A 21,156-nucleotide genomic window follows, 5' to 3' on the forward strand; every position below is an offset into this window, starting at 1 on the left:
TTCGGAAGAGAATAACTGATAGTCGTTTCGACGGTGGTGTCTCGTTTTGTGCCTGTAGCATAAGAAGCGAAACTCTTCCCCTTTTCAGTATTTTGCTGTATGTATTGTTCCCTCCCTGTATTAGTAATATGCTACTCGACGCAGGTATAAGTATACCCTCGACGAGTGAAATAAACCGACCTATCTGGTCGGTCTTTTTGCCATTCACGCCAAGCGTGTCACAATTATGCCAAAGGACATTCAGCTGGCTCTTCGTAATTTCTCCGTCGAAATCTATCAAAACCGACCCTTTTCAGAGCCACTAAAAGATTCCACAAGAGAGTTGGGAAGGAAATTTCTGCCGCTTACAACTGATCGCATCACAGTGAATCCTGATCTAAAAATTGCAATCAGCTAGTGCCCTAGAACCAAAAGCGGTGCGATGCTATGACGATGACTGTAAGGGGCTTAGAAGCAGAAGGGTGAAAGGCAATTCTCTTTTTCGATTTCCTCTTTTGTGATAACCATGGTTTACTATTTCGCACTATTTCTGCTATGCTCTTCTATCATCCACAACAACAAACGTATCAATGAATGTGTTTGCCGTCGAGTTAACGTTATCTGACCGTGCACTTCGTAGTTGCCCCTCCGTGAATGATCACAACTAATCCACTTGCACAGAGAACTACATAGATGGTGCATGGGATAAGCTTTCCATCTTCAATGTACAAGCACATTAATTCAATCTATAGATCAATTCACAGCGTCGGCCACGCCCTCACGGTCTTTTGGGGAGGGAAGGATGATTAGTTCGACGTCCGGTTGTTACTAGAGACCGAGACCTCTACATCTCCACGACTGTCTCGGGAAGGATAGTTGTGTAAGTGAGGTAGGTTATTTTTAGACTAGGATTCACTGTGGTAAGTGTTTGTTGTTTTTTTAATTTTTTTGAATTTGTTTTTTTATTTAAATCTAGTGGGGATAGAATAAGGCAAAGTGAAAAATTGCAAGGAAGGGGACAGGTCTGGGATTGAAATCCCTACCTTCTGCTCAGTAAGCAGAAACTGTAACCACTGAACTACCAAACCTCGTCGTAATGCTACATCGACATGTTTCGTCTAGGAATGATTATCTGATGACTGTGCTGGGGAAGCAGCATATGCATGTACGTAATTGGTGGATTTGTTAGCTAATTCAACGCTTTTGGACAATGCTGGACATTTGCCACTTTTTCAATAGTTTCTTATTGAAAATCAACATTTGGAAACATTGCTATCGATGCGTAGCCATATTTCTGATCGATTGGTGATAAAATTTTTGAAATTGGTCCAGGGGCAGCTGAGTTATTAACGTTCAAAATCTTTCTTAATTTGTTACAAGTTCCATTTTCGGTTTTCACAAAGTGTACCCCCATATAAAAATCAAAAACGTAGTCCTACGTCAAAAATAATTACCGATTTTGAAAAAAAAGAAAAATTAAGACCACAGATTTGAAAAAAAAAATCATACTGGAGTCATAATTGTCAAGGGTCTGATACTAGGAAGCATTTGAAAGGTTATAACAAATAAAAAAACAATCTATAGAATCTTGCGGACAAACCCTGGAAATTTTAGTAAAATTCAAAAGTAGTCAACGTGTTGATTTCAAACAAATATTGAAGAGGAATTCCAAATAATTTTTGAAGGAGAAGTTTTGAGCAGAATTCCAGAATTATTCTGACATGAAGTCCTTAGAAATTGTTAGATGAATTTGGAAAGATTTCTGTGGAGAAGGATACTTCAAAAAGTTCTAAATTGAATTATTAGAGAATCTTGGAAAACTTCAAAAAGAGTTGTGAAAAGAAAACTTTGAGGAAAATTCCTACGTAATTCTGAAGGGATTTTTATGGGGATCGCGAGGAAAATGACAGATGAATTTTAAGAATAATTTCAATAGAATCGAATTCAACAAGAAACAGAGTTCTAAGAGTCTTCTGGTGATAATTTCAATCTTAGTGCGAAAGATTCATCACAGAGCTCCAACAAAATTGATTGCAAAAACTGCTGATAATTAGAAAGAAATTCTTTAAAATACTCCAAGGGGTTTCTAAATAAAATTCCGACAGATTTCTGCTGTTTTGAATAGAGTTAACAGATTTTTTTTTAATAATTTCATAGCAATCAAAGTCTCCGAATAGGTTCGAGGGAATTCTAAGAAGAATTCTAGGCAAATTCTTACAAGGGGTTTCAAGAAAAATCAAAAAAAGAATTCAACGGTAATTATTCAGCAGAGTGTTTTCTGGTTAATTTCAGAATTTTTTTATTATATTTCAGAACGGAATTCCAAGTTAATTCTGGAATTCATATCATGAGAATTTTGAATAAAAATGCATGGTTGATTTAGAATCAAAAACGAAAAATTGAAACCTTGGAAAAGAACAGTTCAAATTCAGTTTTTACAAATATTTGTTTTCAAAGTCGAGCATCTTCAATATTTTCTTTTAATGCCCATGCACTTTACATCTGAAATTGAAACGACAAAAATCAATTTGAAATATTGCTGAGTGATTAAATTCTAAAAACAATAAGACGGGAAACTGAAGAAAATTATGCAGCAAATAAAGCTAGACATTCATTTGGTAAAGAATCACTCTGTTGGTTTGTTTGGAAATTATGGTATACAAATTTTTCCTATGGTATGGTAAATTTATTTTTCCCGGTGCTCTCGTCGAATTCCCGGGTTTTCAAAAGCTCTCAATTAAAACCTATGGAAGTGCATCAAGAACACTAAGTTGAGAACACGCAATAAGTTTATATGCGATTAGCAATAAGCTTTAAATGCGACGAAGAAGAAGTTAGAACGCTATTGAGTTGAATGGGTCATTCAACCAAATTGTTAAGAGTGAAAGATTGAATTAAGAAATTGTTTAAGAAATCTAGAACTTGATACAAATGAGAAATCTTTAAAAAAATTAATGAAGACACTTTTTAATATTCGGAGTCTTCGACATTTATTAGGAGTATCAGACGATGATTTATTTAAAAATTTCAAGACTCTATATTTAGAGAGGCTGAGGAGGATTTCTGAGGAGAGTTTTGATTAAATGTTTTCAGGAAATTCCAAATTTTGCTGCACTTGCTTTGATTTACCAATTCTGGAACTCTGACGTTTTAAGGTTTATTGATTTTCATGGTTCTTTCGCGTCGAATTTCCGTTTCGCTGCCCAGAACATTTATTTTTTTCAGTCTCGGAAGTCTAATTTATTCAAGTCTCATTTTTGGACATATTTATAAGGTCTGGAACAATGTTTTGTTTTTAAGACCCAGTAAAAATATTTAAGTCTCAGAAAAAATATATTTTCCGACGTTTATCACGCTTCCCAAGAGCAATGCAAATCCCAATCACTGAGTCATGGCTTAATTCCTTCCTCACTCGAAAGAGATCCTCGCTTTCAATTAATCATTCAAGTAAACACCAAAATACGAAAAACAAACCGGCAGTTCTTCACTTTCCAACCTTCCGTACATTGAGGAAACAGATCTGCGAGGTCATGCTCTTGTAAAAAAAGAAAAAAAAACTTCGAATCAGAAAACAAATAGACTTGTTTTGAATTACTGCACGCCATCATCATCCCTTGCCGGGTGAGATAGAGTAGATAACCTCTCGCCGGAGCCAGTCACTAATACACACCCAACTCACATTTGTCTTTATTTCGAATTTGATAACTAAATAGGTACACCTTTACGACCGACGACCGGCGACGATGTCGCAAATGATTCAACCTTAATACCAAGGCTTCTCTTGGATCTCCATGCAGCGTGCAACGCTGGCTGGTTATTTGCTAACGGAAATTTCCTACCATCCACTGCCGGTGGGAGTAATCTACTTTCCAGTAGTGGTGTGATAATGGACGGCCGCGCTATTGCCCGGTTAGGCAGTTTCGATTCTATTAAATTTACTCATGACGAGTGGCAGCAAACCGCGAGATAACCTCCAAAACCGGCAAGTGGCAAAGGTCGGGAGGCTATCAGTGTGGGTTCATCATGGGGCTGTCCAAGTCGAAGTTTCCGTTCCATGAAATATTAAAGTATACAGGCACATAAACACTTGGACAAGCTGATAAGGCAGTGATGAATCGCGCATTTGGAATTATTTTTATGCGATGGAGATCGAGTGGGAGGGTCGTACAAAAGCGTGTGATCCATAATGGCATAGGAGGAGGCTCGATCGCGGTTTCCTTGGGTCGCAGTAGTTTTATCCGGATCATTCGAAATTCATTATCATTAGCTTGTTGACTCTGCTGCCTGTGTACACCACTTCCATATAAACACTTTATCATCTCCGCATACGTAAAGAACCGGCACGATTCGATATGGCGCGACCAGTGGAAAAATTTGCCCGAAGCGATGATCTAATAAGATTTTTTGTTTCTGCAGCAGTGGTGTAGTCAGAGTCTCCGTTTATCAATTGAAGATTATCCATGTTTATGCTTTCTTCAAATGATGAAGCAGATTGAAATCATCCATTCGAATGTGACCCCTTTGGTAGGCAATTAACCGCTAGAGCTAAAGATATAAGCGGTTTCATTCTAATTCAATATTAGTTATTTAGTATTTCACTTGTTTGCTTATTTGTTGGCATGGGCAATTATGGCAAGGTCACGTCAAACTCGTTGTTATGACCCAATTCAGAAGAGCAATGGAATGTTAGCATTCGAAGTGTAAAGCACCCCACGCCCTCATAACACCACTGCTTCCACTCTCTCGCTCGGTCCAGCGATTCTGTCTCTGCCCCAACACGCGCGACACATCCATTCCGAAATCAAACGGCTCAACAGCCAGCGGGTGGCGCGCGTGTATTTGATAGTCTTTTATGCCGCACACTTTATCTTTGTTTAATTAAGATTTTCGCCAGCTGGAACCAGTTATTCAAATGCGCTCGGAGGAATCCGGTTACGGCTACGCTGCTGTAGACTTCAAAGTCAAGCGCCATCACCGTTTATACCGTATTGCCATTTTACATACAAGGTGACATATATTCTTAACCAATGCGACCTGACTCTGTCATCAGTTTAGCTCGATGACAGACAGATATTAAATGAAAAACAAAAAGAAAATTTCACGTTATGCTTCCGTACCAAGGTCATGTCGTAGATCCGCTCCGTGATTGAATGCGTTGTATTCACTCTCGGGGCTGATTTGTATCCCAGTCTCGTTCAGGCAGCTTGCTTTTCTCCGGAGATTTATGCACTCAATCACACGCGCTGAATGCGAATAAGCGAGCTTCCCACGTAAACTGAACTGAATTTTCGTAACGGATGCAAACTTTGCTTACACGCGCGACCAAGTTCAAAACAAAACTGATTCGAAGATCGCCGATTTTGCTATACTCACTCCTGCCCGACTGCCATTCACCGTGACTATGTGCTGTATGCTTGACGTATAGGCCATCACTACTACCAAGAGACCAAGTTCACTGCACACTACATCTACTGACTGTTATCAGCTTTCGTCTATCGTCCATGCGTCGTACAACTTGGATTGAAGTCGGTTGACGAAGACGACGGGGTCTTACCTGAGGTGACTTTGACAAGGGGTACTAATTTTGCCAAATTAGTGTCCACCACATGCTTCAGTGCGGTTGCGGGAAGCTTGGCCCCGGTGATTAGCAGCTCTGGTAATCAGGTAAGCTACCATACGAAGGAAAAACTGGTATCATTCCGGTTTGGGTCTTATGGACTCTCGACTTTTATTTGTTTCTAAGCTCAGGGAGGGATTACTAACGGAAAAGTAAATACCACCTCTATACTATCGTTCGCATTAGAAACGGTCGTCAATTATAGTAATAGCCTAATTGGTGCATAAACGCAAATTACAGCTCAAAAGTTACACCGTTTCTGGTTCAACCCAAATTACATTGTTGTCGTTGTTGTTGTTAGACGCCTACATTACACGTGCTTGTCTCTCTTTGCAAGTAACTGCGTGTGGTTTACTAATCCGATTATTCCAATTCCCTATAGAAATCGGGTAGACAAGGGAGGAAATGATTTTTCCCAGATAGCTATCAAGCGTTTATCTTGAACCGGTGAAATTCTTACGCGACTGTCAACGGGTGATTGATGGTGGCTTGTTGCAGATCACAGTTCTAAGCTGAGTCAGATCATATCACGCTGGATGTGGCATGCCGTGTAACACCATAATAATGAAAGGTGTTCCTAATACCCAGTGGCGTCCCGTAACCTCACTTTTTACCTGTGAACCAACTTTCAAAACCAGGTTTAATACTATATTCACACTCGAACCGGTTGAAAAATACACTTAGTCAAAGCAATATTTTGATAATTGTTTATGTTTTGAGAGTTAATACCCATTCATTCACGACCAAAACTATTTTTGTACTCTAGCACAAGATTAATTTGAGCCATGTCGTATGTCAGTCAGACGTCACTGACAAAGTCCGAAAAACCATTCTCGATTATTTTTTCGAAGGGACACATCAACTTTTGTAAACAATGCATTTGATCTTCGGTTTGGCGTAACTGGTTGCTCGCCCACGCATACTAACATCACCATTGAGCCAAATCGACGATCAAATACATTGTTTACAAAAGCTGATACGCCGCTTCGAAAAAGTAATCGAGAATACTACGATGATCATTGAACATCTAAAATAGGAACTTGTACGCAGAGTCCAGTAATATTCAACGGAGTTCAGAAAATGTTATGAAATTCAATGAACTGCCACAAAGCCTAAGCGTGAAATTTCAAAAGCACAAATGTCAGCTTCCGTAGAACATAAAAATATGAAAATGCTACTCCTTGGTTGCTGCGCTACTACAAACATAAAGAAGCAATTTCATATTTGTATGCTTTGCGGAAGCTGAGATTTGTGCTTTTTAAGATTCACGCTAAGGCTTCCTTAGAGTATCACCTTAAGGACTATTTGCAAAATTCATGAAGCTTCAATAGAATATAGGGAACTTCCAAAAAGATCACTGAAATCCTACGGAGTTCAGGAAAATTCAAATAAGTTCAGGGAACTTCTTCGCAGTTTAGGAAAGTTTTACAAGGGTCAAAGGTTCTATGAAATTAAAAAAAAAAAAAAAACTGCAGCAAAGCTCAGTAAAATCTAAGAGGTTTAAACAAATTTGACAAACTTTCAGAGAACATCCACAAAGTTCATAGAATGTCAACGCAGCTCTGTAAAATTCCACGGAATTCAGGAAGCTTCTACGAAAATCCACGAGCATTTTTACGTAGTTCATGGAGTTTCTACGAAGTTCAGGGAACTTCTACGGAGGTTAGAAAAATTACTTTTAAATATGGAAGGGAATTCAAAAAATATAGAGGTAGGTGGGGGGGGGGGGGGGGAAAGTTCGTTTTGAGGTTTTCGACGACTGTGCAAAATAAAACTCAATGTTTTGGCACCTTTCTGTCAGAAAATCACAAAAATTGGTGGTGTTTTCGAAGAATTATTGGCCAAAATCGTTCTAGCTACGAATGAACTGAAAACTCATCAAAGTTCTGTAAGAGAAAGTTGTAAACCTTGAATGAGGGATCCTGTGTTTGGAATTACAGTACTTTTTCGCTAACTGGGCTAAAAACGCAGCCCAGTTAACGAATTCCACTCGATAACTGGGCTGGCTTGTCAAACGTCAAACATTGAGGGGAACTTCAATGGATTGTTTGATCAACGTTAAAAATAATTACGTGCATTGAATTGAAACAGTGTAAAGTTTGTTATTGTTATTTCATTGCATTCAAACTCGTGAATTTAGAAAGGCTTAACGCTTTCACTTAAGAGGGTATTCCCGATCTTTTTTTTTTTTTCAAAAAATCAAATTTTTTTTTTCACGTTTTTTTGTACTTTAGACTATATACTTTCATCCCCCCAAGCCGTTTTCCGATCAGCGAATTCGGTGTCCAGGCATAGCTGACTAATGGTAAGAACCCCCAAATGGTTTTAACTAAAGTCAAAACTTTAAACGCGTTTTTCTCGAAACCACATTTTTTTTATCGGGCGAAGATTTTTCTCAGAAACTATAAGAGATATTGACTTGAATCTTTGCGCATTTTGTTCCTTATTAAATTCTTTGGAGCTTCTCCCACTTTCAGCCAAAAATATTAACATTTAACATTGTTTGAAGCACCTTAAAGCTGCAAAAAAGCGGGCTAAAAATCGCCTGTTTTTTCATATGGCCGCCATTTTGTTAATTTGCTAGATTTTTTGCTGCCAACGGGAGAAGCTCCAGAGAATCTTATGCAGATTATTATTTCATCACGAAATCTGTTTCAGATGAAGCCGTTCCAGAGAAAAGTCTTCGCCCGTCCAGGCGTTTGCGGCGAACAGGGGTCTGTTTGCCGCCATTTTGTGACGTCAATAATGTTTTTTTTTATGTCGAAAAAAATTTATTTGTAAACTTTAATGTTAAATAAACAAGAATCCCAAAGAGTTAGGCGCATTACTATTCATTTTCCTTGAAAAAAAAAATAATTGAAAAACAGGCCGAAAAAAGGCAAAAGATTGGGAATACCCCCTTAAAAGGCTTTCAAGTCTTGATTTCAGTGTGAAATGAAAATAACTCCAAATTTATTTATATTAACATCCCATTCGAACGCCCCTCACCAATTATGACAGCGAGATGTCAAACTTAATGTGACGTCTATTGTTGACGTATAACTGCTTTTTGACTGGGCTACAGCCCAGTTAACGAACGCCCAGTTAAAAAGCAACCCAGTTTAAGATTTCCCAGTTAGCGAACAAGTGTTGTAGTGTGAATTCCAAATGCTTGAGGTTTTGAGAAATTTTATTTTTATCATCTAAGGACGAACTTTAGCCCCACTTTACTATATAGGATGTTATACACGTTTGAAGAATTTTAACCAAGTTTAGACAACGTATTCAAACTTAAGGGAACTACTAAAAAGTTCAGTGTACACTTCTGCGAAGTTAAACAATCTTCTACAACGTTCAGAGAGCTTCCACAAATTTTAGTGAGCTTCTACAAAGTTTAGGAAGCATCCACAGAGTATATAGAACTATTACGCAGTTCAGTAAAATTTCATGGAATTCAGGTAGCTTCTAGGTGAAGATTGGGGATCATTTTTACAAAGTTCATAGGGTTTCTAAGAAGTTTAGGGAAGTTCTATGAAGTTTATGAAAATTTCGGGGACTTTTTACAAGTTTTAATTTTTTACTAAGTTTGAGCAGTTTCAACACAATTCAGATAACATCTGCAGAGTTCATGAAACATATTTTAGAGAAATTCAAAAGAGTTTGTATGACGCCAGCAAAATTGGAAATTCAGAGAATTTCAGACAAGAAGTTCGGAAAAGTTCAGACAATTTCGAAGAAGTTGAAAGAACTTAAGATAAATTTAGAGAACAATATAGAAGTTTATAGTACTTGAAAGAAATTCAGAATAGATTGAAACACATTAGAGAAGTTTGGAGCACTTTAGAGGCACGTCATATGAATTCAGAAAAATATGAACAACTTTAGAGAAGTTTGGCGAATTTCGGAGAAGTTCAGAGAATTTCAGAGAAGTTCAGATATAGCTTGTTGAAGCTTGTAGGTATGCGCGGAGCACTAGGTTTAAAATAAACAAATAATAACTGCTTGCACACGAATCGATTTGCTATCTGGGACAAAGTTGTACTGCATAGTTTGCCAAATCGAAGTCAAAATTAGTCAAAGTTTGAATTTTTTGATGAGCAAATTAATAGTTTGGTTCCGTTTCCCATACTCAAGTTCTCCTGAAAATCCAGATCATAACCATCATAAATTTGTTCAAATTTGACACAGTTGTTGGGGACCTCAACGTCCGCAACCCAGATCGATCGAAAGAGCAATAAGGAATAGGGGGTAGTAAAGCTCACCAACCCTGGTGTGCATCTTTGACGGTTTGATCGTAATTTGTAAAATCGCTAAGACCTGACAAAGAACTCTCTTAAGGTTTACGAAAGTAATTTTGTAAAATTTAATTAATATCAAGGTGGCCACTGGATTTAAGAATTTCACTTTCCGGTTATCGGGCCTAACATGTTTGTCCGAATACCGACATTAGGGTGGGTCAACTTTACAACCCCCGGTTCCTCACGCTCTTTCGATTTGTATTTTGTACCTACCTTACCATATTCATTTGTTTGCTAAACATTCAAATATTGCTTAATATTAAAATAACACCCATAGCTGACATTTCACTGGAAATGCGAAAAACCGAATGCGATTAATTCTACTGGGATAAATGGGTCACTGAAATCTTGAACATTTGGCTATGTTTTAACTACCTTGATAATTCATTCAGAATTCTTTCTTTGTAATGTTCTCAAGAGTTTCTATCTGATATTTCCTTGTAATTGTCTTTAGAACTGTCGTAAAATTCTCTGTAGAACACTCCAAAAAATCTTAAAATTCACCCTAAGTTTTTCTATGAAGTTTTAAATCTCCCAAGAGTTCGCTGAAGCTTTTTAAGAATTAATCATAAAACCCACTTGAATTCTCCTATGAATTCCCATTAAATTTACCTCTGAAAAGTCTTGAAATTCTGCCTAAAATTAACTTGGAATTTTCCTCTGAACTCTTCAGAACATTCACTTGGAATTCTCCTCAGAATTTTCTTCAAATACTTCTCCGTATGTTCTTGATATTAAACTCGATATTCCATTGGAATTATAACTTCAAATTTCGATTCTCTCGGTATTTTTCACGAAAATTGCTTGGAACTTATCCTCATCTACTTGGAATTATCCTCAAAATTCACTTGTACTTATCTCCAAAATTCTTTAGACTTAGGGCCCAGATTTATTATGGAACTATCATTATAATTCCACAGCCTCAAAGTACTTCCACGAAATTATTCTCAGAATTTACCTGGAATATCCATTAGAATTTGAGTTGAAACCATCCTCACAATCATCATGGAATTCTCCACAGGATCACCTAAAAACTCCGCTCAGATCCTCCATAAATTTCACCTAGAGCTCTTCTCACAATCACCTAAGAATTATGTTCACTACAAGGCAAGAGTTCTAATGAAAACTCCCTTATAACTAATCCAGACATACCTAGATGATATCCCTAAAATTCTCTCTAAATGCTCCTAATTTTTCAATGTGATAAAATCCTGTAAACCCAGACCAAGACCTTGACAACATTTCAAGGACCAGAACCTTTTTTTTCCAGAGAGAGGACAATGTATACTTTGTTCCCGACATTCCAGGTTTTCCTTATTTCCTGGTTCACTGACAAACCTGGACACTGCCCATGATGAAACTTATGTACATAATCATAATCCTCTAACTCTGTAAACAATCTAACCAAGGACGCTCACTATTTTACAGAAACGAACCAACCCACGGCTGAACATCTGTTAAATGTGAATCATTCAATCAATCAAAGATATATTCTGAGGGGGGGGGGGGGCTACCACGGTGTTGAGGTTAGCATCCATACCTCTCACGCTAAAGTCACGAGTTCAAATCTCACCACCGGACAAGTCACGAATGACACAAGAGCGTTAAAGTGAATATAACAATAATAATAATAATAATAATAATAAAAGATATATTCTGAGGAATCGAATATTGCATAATTTAAGGCTAATGTTTGAAATTGTCTCAAGGGGATTCAGAGGTGAATTCATAAGAATTCCAACGAAATTCGAAATTGTTACAAATAAATATTCAGAAGAATCCCAAGGGAATTCTGAGCAAATGTTCAATGAAATTCCGAGAAGCATTCCAAAGGGATTCTAAAGTGAATTCAAGGGCGATTTCGAGAAGAATTTCAATTGAATCAATGTAAAGATAGCTTCAGCGAAATTCTGAGATGAATTCTAAGAGAATTTTGGGAATGCTGAGGTGAATTCCAATTACAGGTAAAACCTGAGTAAATTCCTAGATAATTCTGATAAGAATTCGAAAACAATTCTAGGATGAACTCCAAGGAAACTTTTGGGAATACTGCAACGGAATTGTAACCGTTACCCCGTCACCGTTAAGGGGTACCCAACTCATATTTTTATAGCACGGTGTAGAAAAAAAGCAAACAATTCCACAGGCACATAAGGGTTAAAGAGAAGTATGAACAGATATTTAAGCGATTTCCCATGAGAATGATTTCCGCCTTCTGGAGGGGTTCAAAAATGTTCTGCAGAGCTTCGAGACTGTTATCAAAGACAACATATTAAAAAGACTGACAACTCTCTCGTTTTCTCATACGTAGAATTTGCTCATTCTTCTATGCATTGCTTCCACCTTCGCTCAAAGGCAGCGCTACCAACCGGTGGAAACTAACGATTTTAAATTGGCTCACTGCTTGACTAACCTATTGGTCCCAAGCAAATCGATTAACGAACCCCATTATAGTCGAAATTCTAGTACTACACTATGTTTGTTTTGATCCGGTTCGTGGATTTTCCTATGTGTCGAGGAGTGCATCGATTAGCTTGAGACCGAAGAGAGTACCAGAGCTGAGCCAAAAAGTTGAGCACGTTTCTTCGGGACCTTCTGGTCTAAGAGTTACCTCTATGGCGCTACTGTATCTATCCCTTGGATTCAGGCAAAGTTGCCAGTCTTCTTAATATGATGTCTTCGCTGTTATGGAGAAAAGAAATTGGAATCGAGAAAGATAGTAGTCAATTGAAGAGTCGTCTTGTTATGTCGACAATAAACAAAAACCAAGATTTAGACCAACATTTAATTTAAAAAGAGCGTAACAGCCAAAACGTTAACAAATCATATTTTGGTATATTCAAACGTATTGTATATTTAAGGCTACATTATCGTAGAATTTTTTCTCGATTTTTCACGCATTTTTAAATCATTTGGCATCGAAAAGCAAATCGATTTCCTAACATTCATTAAGTCCCGATGTTGATTTCGAAAAAAAAAGTTAACACTAGATCTCGACGTTTCACGCATTTTTAAGTCATTTGGCATCAAAACAAAATTGTAGATTTTCCGAAATTTCATGGATCCACCAACTTGGGATATTTTTCAGATGAAAAAAGTTCAAACTTTGACGATTTTGCGCCACCCCAAATCATGTCCGATTGAGCTCAAATTTTGCATAGTGGTTTTTTTTTCTAAGTCGTTTTGGGCTTAGTGTCTACAAGTGTTAGGGAAATCATTCTCAAATCTCATTAATTGCGCTCTCCTGAGAGAATAAATTGGCCTGCGAACCTACAAACAAGTCTCACGCTTGAAAATACAACACTCATGAAAGCCGTTATATATCATGTATGTTTCTTAAGTTTTCTATAGAATAATGCAAAAATAATCACTAAGTACAATGAATAGTGCCAAAATATAAGGCAATGCATTTTTGTACCGGAAATCTCAGATGATTATTGTGCAGTTGAAATTTCTAATAAAAAACCTGCGAATGAGCCTCAAGGATGAGATTTGAGTTTTTTTTTTAATTTTCACAACCCATTTTGATTATTTGTATCTATCAAAACTAATATTTATATCCATATTAATACCAACGTGCGTCGCCATCATCAAAGAATTAAACATCCAATGGATTAGACAAAAAAAATAGTGACAAATATGTATTACAAAACCATTACTTTAAATAAATCTAGTTCTTCTCGGTATAAAATTCTAGTTGCGTGGATGTTTGAACTGTTTTTGATTTGATATATAAATGAATAATTTTGACGCGCACATAAAAATAAACGCATTTTAAAAATGTCCCATTTCCGGATAATCCTCTCCTTCCAATGGGTGGTGATCACAAATTTTCGGTGCGTCTCATGCTTGTCAATCTACCATTAGTCAGTACATCTCAAAACAACAAAAAACTTTCTGGGAAGGAAAGGGTTAAAATAAAATTCCGACTTCGTCCTGATTGAAACAAGCCGATTTGTTTTACTATCTAGGGGAATTTACGTATTCTCGTCAATCTAAGCAGCATCCGGACTTCTATTAGCAATTTCTCAGCGTCACACATATATATGACGGGTTTGTTTATTGACATTTATCTGCTGCTTGCTGTTCAATCAATTCCAATCGACAGAATTGATCAAAACGGGTTGAACACGTTTTTACAACGCTCCAAACTTCTCAGGTGAGTGTGACTATTGTCGGCAGTCTCTTTTTCTTCGGCACCATTTCCTTTTGAACTGCGTGTTAACCTATTATCGGCAACTCGAAATCAGCCGTATTTTGTAGTGTGTATATTTCATTTAAAGAAAAATCTGGCATAACAGGATTGCTCAGTCGTAAAAATGTAATAAGATTGAAGCTGAAAGGGTAAGGAATCGGTTGAATACATTCAGCGAAGAGTTTTGATGGGAAAATATAGTGAAATTAATGTTTCAATTTCGGTTGCCGAAAACAGTCAATGGGTGCCGAAGCCATAATTTACCCTACTAATACAAACGCATATTGCGCTTTTCTCGTTGCCCCATGGGACCATGACATAGCATATTTCATTATAGTGATCCTAACACCTGAATAAAGGCTCAATATTCTCCACTGAACCGAATAGGCCCACGATAGAACTGCTTCAAATTCCCGACACCTACATATAATAATGAATCAGCAAAAACTTACACTTAACGCTTGCCATTGATTGATCAGATAGTGGTGGCATGTTTTACACGCTTGTACCAATCCTTTGGGATCCTTTGGTCGTGAACGGGCAGGCCTAAAACGTATAAAATCAACATATTAACATCTGCGCAATACACGGATTAAAATAGTAGGTACCTAGCATGCGTTTCGTCGAAGATGGGAAAGTACGGCTTCTCCTGCTCCTTGCCATCCTTCGGCTTTACGGTTGCAATCTCCACCAAGCTCCCCCGCCTCTGTTCGTCGCCACACACGTAACACACTTCGGTCATCGAATTCTTGTCCGGCATCGACAGGTCCAGTATGTCCGTCCCGGTAGCGCCTGGAACCGGTCCGATGGCAGAATTCCGCAAATCCAGAGCCCCGTCCTCCTCCAGCCGATGCGTGGAGGACGATGTAGACGAGGTCGATTTGTTATCGTTAGCATTGGCAGACGGAGCGGCGGCACCTGAGGCCGCAGCCGAAGCTGCTAGTGAATTTGCATAGTTACTGATTTTTAACTTATGGTGAGCAAACGAAGACATTTTCATGCCATCAAATCGACCGGCCAGGACAGGGGATGCTGTCGCTGGCTGAGTGACAGCCGATGTTGTAGTGCTAGGGACCGCCGCCACTGGGGAGGGGTTTTCCCTAGACATAGGCCTCGGTGTGACACTTTTTTCATTTCGACTGGAAGGCCTCGAACCCTGTTGGCTATAGCTTCCGCTATTGTTTATGTGATTTTCGATGTACCGTTTGGTTGGATGGTATGGTTCGGCTTTGCCCTGCGGAGATTCGTTCCGCGAGCTGGACCGGATTGGACTTTCGTTCCTAGCTACTTGGTAATGTTGTGGCAGAGGAAGAGCACCACCCCCAGCTGCGCCGGGATGATCCTGCGACCGCGGCCGTGCTAAACTATTGGGACTCTCGATTCTACCATAAGAACTTATCTGTTGCGACTGAGGCGTAAGCGAACGACCACTGGTAGGCACGTGTTCTGGGTTTAGTCCGAGCACCTGGGTGGCATATTCGCCCTGGGTGGACATTTCAGCACCGATGTAGCTTTTGCCATCGGTTCGTTTGAGCCAGTACAATCTCTGCGAGATTGGCTTACTTTCCCGTTCGTGGTAGTCCCACTGTTTGATAAGGGCCGTATAGCAGAGATTGCAAGCACGAACCCCTAACTGGGTGGGCATCCACTGGGGAATACCGTTCGGAGGGGGATGCGATTCAAGCAATGGAAAGTAGGGTTCGTTAGGGCGCTCCGGGTTTGGCCGTACCCGGAGGAAAAAATGGTCCATGGCACCACGGGCACCACATACGTAGCAGATCGTGGATGGATCATCGTGACTGGCAGCTTGCTGTTGTGTTGGCGACGGTTGGTGCTGGGACTGTGCTGGATGATGCTGTTGCTGACTGGTTGGCGGGGGCTCCGAATGCGATGTCAAGGAGCCCCCACGTAATTCGTTTTTAATGTAGGCTTTCGCCTTTTCCATAATAATCTGTCGGATAAAAAGAGGAGAAAAGGAGAAATGTCAAGTTATAGGCAAACGATTGAATATTGATATTTGACACGTTCGGCGACCACATGGCGCAAAGACTGTCTTTTTCCAAGGGCACGATGCAGTGTAAATCCCGGCAAAGCTATGTACATCAGCAGCTGCGGAGCGTCCGGGTAAATATTTATTTGCCCGTGTAGATTTAATCTATGTGTAAATATTAGGCTTCTTTCAAACCGAACCGAAGAAACTAGCGGCAGCGCTGAGTGCGACAGAAATTGCAACAAAACACACCAAAGCTTACAACGGCGATGACGGCAACTCCTAACTCGGTAGAAAATGAAAAGCAAAACACGTTTCGTTATGGAAAAAAAAGTGGCGAGGAGACTGAGAAGGGCGCGGAGGGCTGATGAGGCGCTGAAAAGGGGAAACGGTCGAACAGCTTTAATCATGTTTTATATTTTCCCGACTTGAGGCTAGCTTACCTCCATAGCCACAACACATGGTTTGGAGCTCTCGCGTGCGCTTTCAGGAGGAGCATGAAATGAAATTAAAATCAAACGAATCGCTTTTTTAACGACGTATTACGGTACGGGTTGTCCACGGGGGGAGGCACACACATTGTATTTATTCGATTGGGCGTTTATACGTCATAAGGGGAGAATTACTACATACTTGTTGTAGTGTTCTTCAACACTTATAAGAGGAATCCTTACTGCAAACTGCTAAGTGAGGCATGTCTTCTTTTTTCTTTGCATAGTTTCGATTCCTAGCTTATGAACGGTAGTGTAAATTAATACATAATCCAAGGAATTACGAATTTCGAGAAACCTATAAACCTAAAAAAAAATGAAAAATATTTGGATAATATGCTGAGAGATTGCAACGCTACTCTTGCAAATTACTAGAAAATTTAATGGCTCCAGACGGCTTCAAAATAGCTTTTCAGATCATGGGCCATCGATGAATTAATAAAGGATTTATGGCATGTTCTGTGCGACCATTAATGGAAAAACAACCTGAAAAAAATTCTAGAATTTTCCTGAGGATTCTATGACAGCATTAGCATTAATATAGGCCATCAAAATTAAGCCTTTCGTGGCCATCTTGAAAAAAAAAGGTTTGATGAAGCAGATTTCTCGCGTAACATTTGAAAAGGGCCTATGTCCAAAATGTAAACAATCCAGAAAATGAATTGTAAATTTTTCCGCCAGTATTTAATTCCTATATAAATAAATTGAAGCATTTATATTGTTCACAATAACAATAGTAACTATATTTCAGTGCACAACATCCAAAACATGCGAAATGTTTTCAAAAATACATGAAAATCGATAAAAATTTAATATCACAGTAATAAGCCTTTTTGTGAATCTTTAAATGGTTAGGCCCTTTTTGTTAAGCCGTTGTGCTTGTCATCATAAATTGTAGGCCCTTTGCTAAGCCTTTTCTTAACGTCAAATAAATCATCGGCCCTGCCTCAAGCAGTAGGGCCTAGCTTTGATTTGAAATTTTTCAATCATCGGCCCTTCTACGTCGCTAGGCTTATGAATGGAACCTCATCGAACGAAAAAAAATATATGTTAGGCCCGAGGTTAGGCCGTTTTAGCATGAATGATTGAAAAAATTTCGTGGGTCGGCCGTTTTTAAAATCAAGTTATTTTTAATGATTTTTATCGATAATGCGGAACATCCTATACGACTGGTAGCTAATTACCAGTGCTACAGAATGGTATCAAAAATCGGTTTGTTTACATTTTGATCATGGGCCCTATTCAAATGTTACGCGAGATTTCAACATTTTCACGGTGGGATTCAGGTACCATTGCAAAGAAGAGGTTGATTGATATTTCTTAGCATGATAATCACGGATCCGACTTTCAACTGCAGATTGTGCGGTGGCAATCCGGGACATTCCAGTGAATTTAAAAATTCTGTAGGATAGCTCACCACATCGTCTTGATTCATGACACTGTCAACGGATTTGTATGAAACCAAATCGCCGACTATGGTGTTTTGAATGATAAAATTCAGGTTGTCGACGTCTTTGTTCTTGGCAGCTAATATTGCACGCTCGCTCAACCAAACATGATCCGTATGTTGTTCTGCAATGTTTGGGAATACACGTTCGATAAGATCATTTTTGGATTCCGTCAAACAGCAAAACCCGTGGGTAGCATTACCAAGCCAGTCAATGTATCAACGGGAAGTCTGCCATTCCCGATCTCCAGCAGTTGTTTTGAAAATACATCCGCAGTTTCATCATTTTGCAATTGAACACGCATGTTTGTAGTGAGTTTGAGCGTTTTGACATGCCGCCACAAATTTGATGATTTCAAGCATGCATTGATTTCATGAGCAGCCGATGATCGTGGAATTACTGGCAGAGTCTGACGGAAATCACCTGCCAACAGTATCAAGACACCACCAAACATGATTCGCTTGTCCCTAAAATCTTGTAATGTCCGTTCCAAACCTTCTAATGATTTTTTTTATGAGCCATGGTACATTCGTCCCAAACGATTATCTAGCATTGTTGCAAGACTTTCGCCATTGCAAATGTTTGGAGATGTTGCATGTTGAAGTTTCGTTGATTTGATTCGACCGCCATCTAATAAAGTAGCAGCAATGCAAGACGATGCAAGTGCCAATGCAATTTGATTCTGCGACTGAATAGTTCCCAAAAGCAACGAAATCAAAAAGGTCTTTCCAGTACCTCCAGGCGCGACCAAAAAGCATATTCCACCACTTTCGTCATTGACAGCCTTCATGATAGTATCGTAGGCATGTTTTTATTGGTCATTCATTTTGGGAATGTTCGATCGAACAGTTTCGCTCAATTTCTCTCGATCGTATTGTTGTTCTCGTTGCATTTCTTGATTGAATGCAACGTGCATTGAACGATTGGGTGGAATCATACCATCATCAAATACATGTCTTCGATCAGAATCAGCGCCTCATTATGCATTTCCCCTCTGATTTCTAACTGTGGATTTGAAGTGGCAAGACGCATTCGATGTAAAATATCATTCGTCATATCGTCCTTGTATTTTGCCCACAAATCAATAGGCTTTGAATGAAAGCACGCCGATATTATAATGGAAAATAATGCACGTATTTGATTTGGACGTGATGAAAGTACAGCATCGGCAAGTGTATGATCCCAATGAGAGTCGTTTTCCAATAATTGTAATTGTTAACATGCTTCACGATAAGTTGCACACAACTGTCCATCGACAGTTCGCAAAGCCTGAAATGATTTTGGTCCACGCACGTTCAGTAACAGCTTAGATGCACGGTATAAATGCGTCCCAAAGCATCGGTTGAAAATATATTGGGGTGACCCTCGACAGGAGTACCTTATACAAATACAAAGCCTTATACAAAGTTCAGTTGCGGTGCTTTAGTTCATTTTGAATGTTTTCGACTCAATTTTAGTGGTTCTCATTAACCGTGTGCCATTGTTCGCCTGACGTTTCTTGATGACCCATTCAACTCTGGGTTTTCATTATTTTCTCAATGTTTCTTTGGGGTTGGTGACACTCTACGTTAACACTCTTGGAGAAGAAAGGATGGTGATTGTGATTGTCTACAGTCCATAAATGCAAATGTTAAATTTATTTCATTTTCATTTTCATTTTGCAGCGTTTGGTGGGGCAATGGGAGCGCAAGTCAATCCAAAGCCGAGGATAAAGGACGGGTAATGGCTGAATAGTCTATGCGGACCACTTGAACGCCATGGGAAAAGGAAGGGATTGAAGAGGCCGGTTATTGGGGGGTTTTGACGAAATGACACATAGTGATGCTAAATGTAAAGAAACCGAAAATCCATCTCCCACTCATTCATCCTTTCACATATATACCAAATTGATATCTTAAAGCAATAATCAAAATAAACAGACAATACATGAAAAGGCTAGTTGTCAGTTGCCTTAAAGGCTAGTTGCCTCCCTAAGCGGACCCTCCGCATCCTAACTCTTCTGTTAATCCACTGAATGCTACTAGGCTGTCTAAATTTTCTTATTTAAGTTCGTTTGATGATTATGATATCTCTAGTCTAATTTAATAAATAATTGAAATCTCTAATCTACCTACCATGCTTTATTAAGTACCTGCACTTGTGAATGTAATCTAAAATTTAACGTGTTTCAAGTTGTGTTTGACTTTGACCTATATTTAATATATATTAGTGTGTACCAGGTGACACCTTCAAGTGACTAAAATGCTTCACTGTGAAGTAAGTTTCCTAGCTGATTTTAAATTACATAGGGCATAGGGTACGTTCACACGTTTCCACTATGTCGCACAACAAAAAAACGTATGGTTATGTCATAATAGAAGCACGCCACAGTGGAAATCCCGAGCCATAGTTCAAACACTTATCCCAAATCAAAATGAAGCACATATAAGATTAGTTGCAAAACCATGTACAAAAATGGTGTTTAACATTGTTCCCTGAGTAATACCTCAATGAAAACAACAACGAAAGCTTGTCACGCAAGTAGAAGGAACACTGTTGGGCACTTTCTGAAATATTTCAATAGTATAATTCCCTTGCAAACCCAAATAAATCTATCTGCGTAAAAATAAATAAAATAAGAGTGATTTGCGGCAAAACCCGCCAGTATCACACCCAACGTCAGTGCCTATACGTAAGCGTACTACAACGCGGCTTTCAAATAAAGGAGTAACAAGTGTGATACTATCACTTCAGGCTAGAACTTTGGTTCTCTTATGCAATGGTTCATCAGAGAGGGGAAGCTCAGTAATCCTCATCGCATGCTCATGACGCTATTCTGTCACGGCATGAGCCAACGATGCCGGACCTAAACCAACCGTCTCCAACGCTCCACTATGAAGCATAAGATTAGGCCCGCTCACCAACGTCCAGGTTAAAAAACTAGCCAAAGGGAGGGATAAATGCAAATGTTAAATTTATTGTATGAATATTGTCTTTGCAGGAGGGGGGGGTTTATAAATTTACGGCAACGTAACACAAACGTGTGTATTCTAAATGGACTTTAAAAAAGCCTTCCGGACACTCATTCCAAAAAACAAAATAGGCACAACAAATCAAAAATATCAATCAAACGGTAATTATGGTAGAGGATGTGTGCTAATAGGCCACCCATACAAAATT

General features: G+C 38.9%; 1 protein-coding gene across 2 annotated transcripts in view; it reads right to left on the reverse strand.

Annotated features, from left to right (window-relative positions):
* px (plexus) overlaps nucleotides 1–21,156 on the reverse strand; it is a 220,442-nt gene that overhangs the window by 140,074 nt on the left and 59,212 nt on the right. For both annotated transcript variants that reach the window (XM_065220022.1, XM_065220021.1), the window contains exons 3-4: nucleotides 14,677–16,019; nucleotides 14,521–14,614 (exon numbers count right to left, since the gene is read on the reverse strand). In XM_065220022.1, the coding sequence (XP_065076094.1) occupies nucleotides 14,521–14,614; nucleotides 14,677–16,013 (1,431 nt within the window). In that variant the 5' untranslated portion in view covers nucleotides 16,014–16,019. The remainder of the gene's footprint in view (nucleotides 1–14,520; nucleotides 14,615–14,676; nucleotides 16,020–21,156) is intronic.

The sequence above is a fragment of the Ochlerotatus camptorhynchus genome, unplaced genomic scaffold (genome assembly GCF_037179485.1).
Source record: "Ochlerotatus camptorhynchus isolate MF236.1 unplaced genomic scaffold, CSIRO-AGI_Acam_v1.1 ptg000114l, whole genome shotgun sequence".
NCBI lineage: Eukaryota > Metazoa > Arthropoda > Insecta > Diptera > Culicidae > Ochlerotatus > Ochlerotatus camptorhynchus.